This window comes from Anneissia japonica, unplaced genomic scaffold (assembly GCF_011630105.1).
Source record: "Anneissia japonica isolate Jap-2015-1 unplaced genomic scaffold, ASM1163010v1 scaffold1693_len225059_cov107, whole genome shotgun sequence".
Classification (NCBI taxonomy): domain Eukaryota; kingdom Metazoa; phylum Echinodermata; class Crinoidea; order Comatulida; family Comatulidae; genus Anneissia; species Anneissia japonica.
The window spans coordinates 34,243-47,033 of record NW_022728746.1 but is presented as its reverse complement, the minus strand read 5'-3'; the positions used below and the strand labels follow the sequence as shown (position 1 = coordinate 47,033).

The 12,791-nt window shown below is 34.0% G+C and overlaps 1 protein-coding gene across 1 annotated transcript in view; it reads right to left on the bottom strand.

Annotated features, from left to right (window-relative positions):
- LOC117114532 (uncharacterized protein K02A2.6-like) overlaps positions 1-12,791 on the bottom strand; it is a 14,750-nt gene extending 1,959 nt beyond the window's left edge. The window contains exons 1-4 of the mRNA XM_033258210.1: positions 12,779-12,791; positions 11,859-11,996; positions 11,131-11,280; positions 113-2,244 (exon numbers count right to left, since the gene is read on the bottom strand). Of these exons, the coding sequence (XP_033114101.1) occupies positions 113-2,244; positions 11,131-11,280; positions 11,859-11,996; positions 12,779-12,791 (2,433 nt within the window). The remainder of the gene's footprint in view (positions 1-112; positions 2,245-11,130; positions 11,281-11,858; positions 11,997-12,778) is intronic.

Genomic DNA, 12,791 nt, shown 5'->3' with positions numbered 1-12,791 from the left:
GAGCAAGACCAGGGCTATTAATAATATCGGATTTAATATCCTGAAACGCGGAATTTGCTTTTTCTGTCCATATAAATGGTTCAATGGATTGTACCTCTCGCAATGCGCTTACTTTTGCTGAAAAATTTGGCACAAACCTAGCATAAAAACCTGCGAGTCCTAGAAATGACTTAAGTTGGAGATTAGTCTGGGGTATTGCAGCTTTAGCAATTCCATGGACTAATTCGTCACTAGGGTGAATACCTTTGTCATCGATAACATGACCTAATACTTTCATTGAAGGTACCCCGAACTCACATTTGTCATTTAGCGTCATACCACGTTCTTTCAAACGGGTAAGCACTGAAAATAATGTTTTATCATGCGCGGCTTTGTCGCGTCCGTAAATAATAATATCATCGATAAAACATTGTACGTTTGGAATTCCTGCTAATACAGTCGACATCATTTTTTGGAAACATGAAGGGGCTGAAGATAAACCAAAACAAACTGTACGAAATCGGAAAACATCATCATGCGTAATAAATGATGTAAGGTCGCGACTGTCGGAATCTAATTCCAGTTGGTAATAAGCTGATTTAAGATCGAGCTTAGAAAAGTATGTCGCGCCATTCATCTCGCTTAACATTTCTTCAATTGAAGGAAGAGGAAATTTGTCCTCAATAACAGCTTCATTGGGTTTTCTTAAATCAACAAATATGCGAATTTTTCCAGTCTTTTTCCATGCAACTACAATTGGTGAAACCCACTCTGGCGCTTCAGCGCGTTCAATAATCCCTGCATCTAGAAGACGTTGTAATTCAGCGGACACGGCTTGACGCACAGTCAATGGCAGTCTACGCAGCTTTTGTTGGACTGGCTTAACCTCTGGGCGAACTTTAACCTTATGTTTGAACCCCTTAACCTTACCCAAGGTATCTGAAAACAAACATGAAAATTGTGAGTTAACATCAGTACATGTAGACTCAGCATGTGTCTCAAAACATGTCAACGTACTACCATCAATGTTAATTCCAAGTGCTTGGATTAGATCCTTGCCTATTAGGCTACTTCCTTTAGTTACTACATAAAATGTTGCATTTGCACATTTAGATTTAAACTGAACTTTAGCTTTAAAACATCCTACAGTTGTTATCTTATGAGATGTATAGCTAGTTATAGGCATTATACATGGTTTCAATGCATCTCTAACAAAATATTTATCAAATAATTTAAGTGAAAGTAAGGATACATCAGATGCTGTATCAACAAGCATTTGAATATTTATAGAGTTTACTTTAAGAGTTCCCCATACACTTTTCCTTGAATCAGTGTTGCTTGACCGTGTACACAATACTTCAATCATGTCGCCATCTTGATCAGTCTCACCTCTAGCGTCCGCTTGTTCAACCTGCTTAACAACTTTCCTTTTACCACGGCAAACACTAGACAGATGTCCCTTTTTTCCACAAGAGTTGCAGTCCTTTGACCCTGCAGTACATTCTGGCGAATTTGCTAAATGTTGAGGTGAACCACAGCGATAACACTTGGCATTGCTATTTGGCCTGGGCCTCTGTTTCTCCTTCTTAAATTCAGCCTTAGCACCTCTAGGCTTAGCTTTGTATTTCACCTCAGAGCATGTATGAGTATCACCTCCGCTCATAGACTTGGCCTCTTTCATCGCAGTTTCACACTGCCTTGCTAGTTTAATGGCCTTGTCCAGCTTGACATCGGTTTCTGTAAGTAATCTAGTTCGTATTTTGGAACTATTAGTCTTCTCTACAAGTTGATCTCGTAGCATTTCGTTCTCAAACGTACCAAATTCGCATCGTGAAGCCAGTTCGCGGAGCGCTGCAATGTAATTGTCGACTGATTCGTGCGGGAGCTGTGCACGCTGACGAAATCTATATCTCTCAGCCACCACACTAACTTTTGGTGCAAAATGACTCTGCAATGTTGTCATTGCCTTTGTAAGTATATCGTCACCTGCTTCTCCTAGTTCTGGTAACGTGTAAAAAATTCGTTGGCCTTCCGGACCTAGCGAGTGTAAAAGTATAGCGCTTCTACGCTCCGGCGACTCCTTCACTGTATTCGAAGCGAGTAGGTAATTCTCGAATAATCGCCTCCACTGCAACCACGGTATGACAGGGTCTCCCGGCGTAGGCAGAAACTGCACGGGTGCCTCGATTTGTGTGCTTGTCATTGTTGGGCAATCCAACCAGGCAGTCACGGTTGTGCTTCTTGTTTGTAATGTTTTTGTGTATACTGGAAAAATAAATGATATGATATGATATGATATGATAGTCCTTGTAAACTAGCAATAAAGACAATATCAACAGTATAACTCATAGAACAGAATTTAATCCTTTCCTCGTGGTTCTCTCTCCGTGGCAACTCCTGCCCTCAACGTCGGTATTGTCACACAGGACAACAGTAAGAACACCACAATTGAATAACATTTTATATTTTGTTGGCAATAATTAGGATGGCTCTAAAATAAAGAAAATTTAAAATTTAAATAAATTTAAACAATGATCCAATATTCATCTGTGAAAATAGCCAGTATCATTTACAATCATCATTCTTCTTACACCTCAGTTTACAAATAGACACAAACATTATGTTCTACATGTTATATTTTTAATGAACAAAATAAACCTTTAAAAAATACAAGAATCCAAATTAAACCGAAAGGTCCACTGATTAATCTCAGATACAGATAGAATAATACATACTCAAAGTTTATGGATTCAATACTTTGATATTAATTATGTCATCATCAGGAATCCAAATTAAAGGTATGCAATCAGGTAAATACTGACAGTTATTTTTGTACAAATTGCTATTGCACTTTATAAGTATAAAATTCAATATATTCACACTATATTATAGTACTGCACAACAAAATATGTTATTGCGCTTTGTGTTAATATGTGCAGTAATTAGTGTGTAAATTTATTTTCACAAAAGGGTATGGGGTTTTGAACAATCTGTTCTCAATAGTAAGTTGATTCAGAGAAAATATAAATTTTGCATCATCTGAAAGTCCCAGGTCTCTTCAAAAATACAAACAAGAATGCTAAACAAAACTGTATGTAACAGCAGGGATGCAGAGACAAAATGACAAGTCCACCTGATTCCATATAGCTTGCATATCGATTAAAACCGGATAGATGTAAACATATCTCACCATAGTATCTGATTTTCATCCTGCGTCGTAACAATTAAAGAAGCTGAAAAGATAAATATAAATATATTTTAATTAGGCAATACATAACAATATAATTCATTCTAGGCAATGGAAAGTTTAAAAAAATTAAGTGTTAATTATATTGTGCGCTCACTTTTCCTTTGGTTTCGATGTGGTACAAATGGCATAACAGTTTTATTATTATTATTATTATTATTATTATTATTATTATTATTATTATTATTATTATTATTATTATTATTATTATTATTTCATAATAGTTTGGGAATACAAGTACAGTAACATTCAAAAACATAAAAATAAAAAAATAAACGCCATACATTGAAAAAAAGGGGCAACATTTAAAAATGGACAACCAAGGTAATGCTTAGGAAGACTGGCGCTTGCTAATAGTAAAGGTTTCCCAAAACATAACCAAGTTATAAATTATTATTATTATTATTATTATTATTATTATTATTATTTCATAATAGTTTGGGAATACAAGTACAGTAACATTCCAAAACATAAAAATAAAAAAATAAACGCCATACATTGAAAAAAGGGGCAACATTTAAAAATGGACAACCAAGGTAATGCTTAGGAAGACTGGCGCTTGCTAATAGTAAAGGTTTCCCAAAAACATAACCAAAACGGATATCAATGAAAATACAACATTTGATATACTGTATTTAAGAACATGCGATGTGATTTATAAAACATTATTGTGATGATACATAATTAAAAAAAAAAAAAAAAACATTGTACAGAAATAGAATAATTTTTATTATTAAAAATACCTTAATATCTGTCCTAGTATAATTTTTTTCTGCTGCTCTCCATGAACACCATCTGCTCTTTTCTTTATGTACAAATTGATTATCTCCGTGATGTATTTTGTCAGCTCGCTTGTATCTTGTGATAAAATTAAAAATAAAAAGTTATTATTGCCATGTTTTTTTCATTAAAAAATTATGACAGAACATCAGACATTAATAATACCACCTAACTTCAGACACTAAAAAAGAAATTTCAAAGTACAATAATAATAATAATAATAATAATAAAATAATAATAATAATAATAATAATAATAATAATAATAATAATAATAATAATAATAATAATAAATATTTTTAGACATTTTAAAATTGCAAGATAAATGTTTTTATAAAACTTAAGGTCTGAATAATCCTAAAAATATGTCTATAGCGAATAGACTAGGCCTAGCGTAGGCCTACTTTCACGTGAGAGCATACCGCGTATACTTAAAATTTAAATACCCACCGCCGGGCCAAACATTGTTTACTTTCACCTAAGCCCAGGCGGCAGCTTACCCTCTCGTAGCGTAGGATTTTTAGTGAGCCTAGACCTAGTTTTGCCTATGGAAGACTGCTAGAAACATTTGAATTATATTTTAAAACATATTAGTTATCTTGTCTGTGTTATTTATTACGCCATAAACGTCTAAAAGGTAGACATGCTAGACCTGCCTAGGGTAAACACGTGTATTTTAAAGGCCAGACACGGTCATTTTTAAACTTAAATAAAATGTTTACCGGAACAGTTGTCTGAGAGATTTTTTAGAGGATAATGCAGAAGTCAAATAGTAATAACATGGAGTAAGTGGCAATGTTCCAAAAAATTGCAAAAATTATTTATAGCCATGTAAACATTACATGCCAGATTTTCTTAAGTTTTGGGTGAAAAACATGGAATAAATTCAAATACTCACACGTAAAATCAGGAGCCATGACATCGTACCTATGTTATACTACAGAACTGTTTAGCATGTCTTCTTCGATAATATCATGAATATTCATTATTTTTTAAATTTTAAAGCTGTTGGTTGGTCATTTAAAAACCCATATATGGAGAATAATGAAAATATCGCTTCCGCGTTAGCGCCCCCAACTACGAGAATATCTAAAATGTATAATAGTGACCAACAGAGGGCTCACTACTTATTGTCTATATTGAAACCGCCGTGTTCAGAAACCTATTAAAACCCCTTAAAGGGGCCCAAGTTACCTAGAATAGACCCCTTGGGACTTCAAAGGGTTAAAGTAGGTCGTGAAGTGCAACTGAGGCTTTAATTAACAAATACCTCAAAGTTTTACAAACCATACTTGCTAAATTGCTAACAACGTTAGATGAGGTTAGATAATATGCACACATCAACTTTTACTTAACCGAAACAAACTAAAAGAATTAGCTAAGAAAAATTATTTAAGAAATCCAGGACTGCAAAACTATGGGTCGAGTTTTATAACTGAAAGAAACTTAATCTGGGCGGGGAGGGAAAGCAACTGCAAATTGCATATTAAAGCTGTTGGAGAAATGCTACCATAGTTTGCAGTTTGCGGGCATTTTATATATGTAGAAACTAGCTGTATGTATCTAACACAATGTTCAGAAAGTGCAATGGCAGGCGACACAACGTTTGATCAAGATCTCACTTGGTTTTAAAGAAGTACAGAACACTAAATTTATCAGTTCATTGTTTACTACAGTTAATCCACCAATTTAGGAAATAAAATTGTGACAACAGCCACATCATTGGTGTCACCACTGGCATCCAGAAACAAGTACGCCTAGATGCTGTACCTTTTAATCACAATATGTCGACAAGACTTGTGGAAGCGGTTTGGCACATTGGAAACGGTTTAGTTTCCTAACCTTGAGGTCAGGGTTGCAATCCTTGAGCAAGACACTTTATCTGCATTGCTTCTCTTCATCCAGGAGTATATTGGGAACCTGGTGGGGTTGCCAGCTCCTGCGCTGATTACCAGCAGCAACACTTAGCATGTGGACCCAATGACCAGGGAATTATTGAACTGCGCTTTATATCCGCAAGGGAGAAGAAGCGCATTATAAATTCCCGTACCAGTACCAGAAACCTTAAACCTTTGTCATGTCTGCAAACGTGTGAGAAAGTAGGAGGAACGAAACAACACAACTGTTTACCAGACTTGTTCTTCTGGGAGAGCGTGGTGATTTGTCCCTACTTAAAATATCGCAATATAAATTGACACCTCTCCGGGCCAGTATTCTTCTATGGTAATTATGAATTCTTACGAAAGCATCTATTGCAACAAAATACCTTAAATATATATCTGAGTCAGCAAATGTTGAGCAAACAACAGTTCAACCATGTGTATGATGTTATTGATGGAGGGTTGATATATGTAGATCATACAGTAATTATAATTTTTTTTTAAGAATTTTTTTCAAGCAGATAATTTAGATTTCGACAATTACACTCAGCAGTCTATGGATCATGAGCATCGACGCAAAACAAACATTAAACGTGCAAATTATATTGTGTCAAAGCACATCAGATGTGTTTTCAAAAAAAAAATGTTTTGCAAATTATGAAAAATAAGCAGATACTGCGCATGACACTGAAGGCGACCTACCTGTAGTTTGGAGCTCCCGATTTTGTGCCAGAAAGTGAGCCTTTTTAAAGAATGTTTCGGGAATCATTGAGTACATTACACTTCAGATCACATAATTAATGGTAATGGGTGACAAATAGGGGGAAGGTGGCACCAAGAAGTAAAAAGAAATATAGAAGCCAAGTCTAAGCCAGTCGATGTGGAGCAGGAAGAAAATGCATTCAAGAGGGCGATGCCCGTGGAGACGGCGAGGTGCACGTGAGCGACCAAATGAACAAAAAAAAATAGATAATGTGACGGAGCTGTTACGGGCTGTTTTAAGATACCTGGATAATGTAGAAACAGGATTAAATTTCAAGAAAAACCGAGTTTATGAGGTAGAAGACAGTCTGCATAAGGTACATGAATCTTTAGACGCAATGAAAGAAAATCAAAGAATGTGTGCTTCAAATAATAAATAATATTGTTGTGTGGGGAGTGTCTGAAGAACGTGAAGGGGAAAACTGTAAACATTTTATTAGTGATTTTATTAAAGTGGAAATGGAGATAGAGACGGTAATTGAAATTGAGCGTGCACACGGTAGCCCTATGGGTAAGATTTCGAGGGGTGCCTACCTTTGGTCTGAAGGGTCTTTGGTCCGAATGCCCGTTGGTCCGAAGGGTCTTTAGTCCGAAGTCCATTGGTCCGAAGGCCCGTTGGTCCGAATTAGTGACCTTTTCTAGGAATGTATTTAAAATTAAAAAAAATAAAAAAACAAAACAAAAGAAAACAACACCAAAAGAAAACAATTTATGAAGTAAATTAAGAAAGATCACTTTATTTTATATTATTTTTTTTTCTCCAACAACATATAAGGCCAAGTAAAAAAAATACTAGTTTCTTGTCACCTCCGCATCCATTTTGGCTGCCTCATCATTTAAAAAATATATATATTTCCTTTATTTTGTGAAATGTACGAAAATCTGGCTAACTCACATCAGTAAAATTGCTCTCTCGATCGTGGATAGGGAGATGTTCCCAGTGAGAATTTCAGTTGAACTATTACCAGTAGTATTATGAATTAAAACTCCAGTTTTCCCCCCATCCCCAGAAGAGTAGAAAAAACAAAATTCGTCGGGGAGAAAAAAAATATATATCATGTAGACTATCTATTTAGAATCGATTGAATAACCCCCTGAAACTCCTAAATTGTCACATTTCCAATGATCCGTCCCATGGACCACTTTCGAAACATTTTAATTGACACCCGACTACGCTCACTTTGCTCTCGTCAGGAAACTTGCCCCCCCCCCCCCCCCCCCCCCCCCCCCCCCCCCCCAGATGCTTTCGCCGCCACTGTCAATGTGTCTACTTTATAAACGTGCGAAAGTAGTTAACTGTTTCCCATCGGCCATAAGTAAATAAATCTGTTTAGATTTTCCAAACACTGGATGGAAGTTACTTGAATTCCCCTATTGTTATTAATATCTTTTCTGTGTCCTGCTTAAACATTTGGAAGTTATACTTACGCTCCATTCGCTTGGAATTTTTTCAATTTCTAATAATTTGTTAAAAATATACATAAACTGAGCTGACAAATCATGCTAGCAATAATTGACACCTACATGGTGGTCCCGAACATGTGTTTTCTTTAAATATAGTTTTGTCTATATTTGAATTAATTACTTTGGACCAACGGACCTTCGGAGCAAAGGTCCTTTAGACCAACGGACCTTCGGACCAAAGGGAAAAAATGGAAAGGACCGAACAAACTTAAGATATTTGGAGGCCCATCACCCTGTTAAACGTCGACTATAAAATTGCTTCGAAAGTGTTGGCCACTAGAGTCTGCAATTTTATAACAAATCTGGTTCATAATGATCAAAGTGGATTTGTTCAAAAAAGGAACAGTACATTGGAAAGCAATTCGTAGCAAATCATATATAATTGATTACACAAAATTCTTTAACAAGCCAGGAACTATGTTATTTTTGGACTTCGAAAAAGCTTTCGATTCGTTGGAATGTAACTTTTTGATTAATACTTCAAAATGTATGAATTTTGGTAAACCATTTATAAATTATGTTAAAGCTTTGTACACAAATATTACCAGTTGTATTATAAATAATGGCACAAGTTTAAAATACTTCTCTGTGGGTAGGGGGGGGTTACACAAGGTGATCCTTTAAATCCATATCTTTTTATTTTAGCAATTGAACTTTTATCTTGTAAAATCCGGGTATTTCAGTGAAGGACAAAGAAATCAAAATTATACAATATGCAGATGATACAACATGTACGTTAGAAGATGAACAATCTGTGCATAACTTAATTAATTTATTGGCTATATTTGGTAGTGCTTCGGGCTTGAAATTGAATGCAAGTCACACGCAATGTTGTTGGGGTCAGATAGATTTTGTAAAAAAAAAACTATTTGGCGTAAAATGGCCCACATCAAACCAACCAATTAAAGCTTTATTTCAATTTTTTTTATAATAGCTGTGTAGCTGTAGAAAAAAAAAATTGAACCTAAACAATTAAATATTATATTTAACATTTGGAAAACTAGAAATTTGACTTTGAGGAAAAATTCTAATTAAAACTTTTGGGCTCTCAATTTATTTATTTGGCTTCTGTCATTCACATTCCAATTACTGTAACATTATTAATCGGATTAAGAAAATTGTTTACATTTTTTTGTGGAAAAGAAGCAAGGGTTTTATTAAAAGAAAAGTGCTTATTGCCAACATAGAGCATGGAGGACTGAAAATGGTCGATATCAAATCTTATTATGTTCAAAGTTGAAAAATTCAATAGACCAAACGCTCTCAGAATAGTAATGCTGCTTGGAAATGTCTTTTAAATGATTTTTTTGGCCCCATATGGTGGAAGTATAATATTTAATGAAAGAAGAACAAGTGTTTGCATGGAAGAATGTTCCACAATTTTATAAAGATATGTTTGTATCCTACTTTGATCTCACTAGTCATTTTGGAAATGTATTTAGCTAGCTTTCGATACTTCAAAAAGTTGAAAGAAATTTTGCCATGGAGAGAATACTATAATAAGTTTACTGTTAAATGGAGTAAAATGGTTGATTTTATCTGAATTGTCCTGGGGTTAAATATTTAATTATTAACTGGTATAAAAATGAAAAAAGGGGTAATTGTAAAATTTAGGTTTAAAAGAATGTAAATTGATGTGGTTTGTTTTAAGTGTATTTTGAATAATTGATATTTTTTTATTCTGTAGAAGGTAAAAAAAAAACTATTTTGTAAACTTTGGGGGGACGCAAGTATCAGAGGTTTTTCAGTGAATGATAAAGAAATCAAAATTCATACAATATGCGGATAGTACAACATGTACGTTAGATGAGGAACTATTCTGGGCATTACCTATCAAATTTTATTGAAGTTAATTTTTTTAATGTAATTTGAAGGGAGAATATGTGTTTGCATTGAAGAATGTTCCTCAATTCTATATTAATACGTGTTTGTGTCATACTTTGATTTCACTAAACTCTATGAGGTTAACTTTACCTGACAATGTATTTGAAATAATTTCAACATTATGCCTAATGGTAAATCCTGCCCTTATTATGTTTCACTACTTAACCCTTAGCCTACCGAATTTCCTAATAATACTATAGTTTCACAACCGGATTAATTTTCAGAACTGCAATTTTTTTGACGTTTTTAGAGATTGCTCACTTCAACTGAGTTTTTTGCCACTTTCTGTTCAGTTTAGAGAAAAATGTTTCGAAAAACAAATGTTCCTTATTTAATTTGCTATCTTTTGGTATATAAATGATATTTTTATGATATATTTTAGTGTATGTCAACTGCGAATAAATATGTAGTAAAATATGAAACAATTTTTTGTTCAGATTTTGTTGGACAGTTTAGAGTAGACATTTTTATATCTATTATTTATTAAATTTTCTATCTTTTGGTATATAGATCATATTTTTATAAATTTTTTTTCTATATATGAAAACTGTGAAGAAAAAGTAGTAAAAATGAAACAATTTTTTGTTCGTTTTTTTGTCAGTTAGTCTAGAGAAAACATTTATTTGTGTATTTATTATGATAGATGTGTTGAAATAATACATATACAATGATATATGATAAAGTTTTGATCATCATTAGTCTGGCCTCCAGCTGATTAGAGACACACAAGCCCCACAACCACGTCAAGGTTGATGCTCATAGTGAGGAACATGTGGCATATGTTATGCGCCCCTTCAGACCAAAAAGCATAGAAACACAAGTATTGCAATTCACATAAGAATAGTATACAAACGAAAACATATTCAAACTAACTATTTATCTTATACTTACTGTTATACTTACTCTCGGGCAGGAGCAACGTCGTTGTCAACAAGATGCACACATCGAAGAAGCAAGTTGAAACGATTCCTCGACATAATCGAGCGAAATCCAGGCTTATTCAAAAGCCATTGCTTAGACCAGTGCAACTCATAACTACCTCGCCTATCAAGACCTAAATCTAGAAGAATAGAAATGAAAGCACGTACCTCGTTTATGTCCGTGTTCCGCCAGTCTTTCATTACACCTAACCTACCTGCATTTTGAGCAATAATCCTCTCCGCGTACCGGTTGGTCTCAACCACTATGAGCTGCAACAACTGATCGTCAATAAAATGGTGGAAGATGTTGAATATAGATGAATTCTCGTCATGTACCAAAGGTCCACAACGTTCAGTGAATTCACCTAAATATAATTATGATAATGATTAATTCAAATGGCCTAAAGCAGATACAATAAAACAAAGACTCCCTATGCAACAAATAATCAGAATGGAAAATATAATAAAAAATGAAATAATAAAACAGCAAAGGTCTAATTTATGATAACGATACTAAATATTTCAAGTAAATACACAGTGGACGAAAGCTAGAGAATAAATTATATATTGTTAGTCTCAAAAGTGTTGCTGTTATTTACTGCTGTACAGACTAACGCGGCTATACTTTTTATTCATTAAATATTTCAAAATAGACTAAAACCAATAGAAATATAATTAAAAAATTAGAAAAAAGAAAAAAATAATCAAAATTATTTTTTTTAAATAAAAAAAAATGAAAGAGGTATAAATAAGCTCTACACCTATCTAAAAAATCTAACTAGTCTAGGCCCAAAGATTTCCAGGACTAGGCCTAGGCCTATCCAAAGAAAAAAAAGCGATTGAAAAAATAAATTATAGTAATAAAAATAACATGTTTGAAGAATAGAAAACAGTAATACTAGCTCCAAATAAGCATTCGTATAAAGTAAATGTATAAATTTACCTAACCAAGCATCGTCATAAGCACGATCCTTCCATTTGAATCTGTCCACCATTCGTTGTGCTCTAGGCCCAAGTGGATCGTCTTCGCCATTGTCCTCCTCACTGCTGCTAGGGCTAGGGGATGGAATTGGTAAGTGATCTTTTTAATGATAATGGGGACATTTTTTCCTTTAACTTTTGGCTGGCCAGCGGCATACCAAAGACTTGTTTTTTAAAATGGAGAAGTGTCATTGCTGCAATTCCACCCACCTGGAGGAAGACATTGAGTCAGGTTTTTAATAGAAAGGATTGTAAAGAAAGTGTCTCCAAATGTTTGAGGAGGAATAGAATGACAACAAAAGCAATTTATCAAATATTAATTTATTGAACCTCCTACGCCCAATTACAATATAGTAGTGAATTCAACATAGGCCTACTTGAAACTGAATGGAATTATATCTATACTTTACACTTCAAGTGTTGTAAAGATACAAATATTCAGGTTTTTGAGTATAAAATCAACACAAATTCCATTATGACAAATACAAGACTTTACCGTATGAACATTTTAAACCAGACCTGTGCCAGGGCTATAGTTTATATTGTTAGCTAATAATAAGTAGAGTTACAGTACATACGTATGTAACAGTATGTGAGGCAGTTATTGTGTTGGCTATTGTAAATATTTAAGTGAACTTGTTAATTTGTAATATTTATTAATAATAATAATAATAATAATAATAATAATAATAATAATTAATATTAATTATTGGATGTAGACTGATGATGATTGATGTATGCAAACTTTTCTCCAGAGATGTAATGTGTGATGGTACAATGATGTTTTCTGGAATTTGGTGTATATTGGAGCACACACTTTTGTTAAACACTGTGGGTGTAATTCTTTTGCAAAAAAATAGGGGAAGGGCGTACGCCCCTTACCTCTAATCCCCAT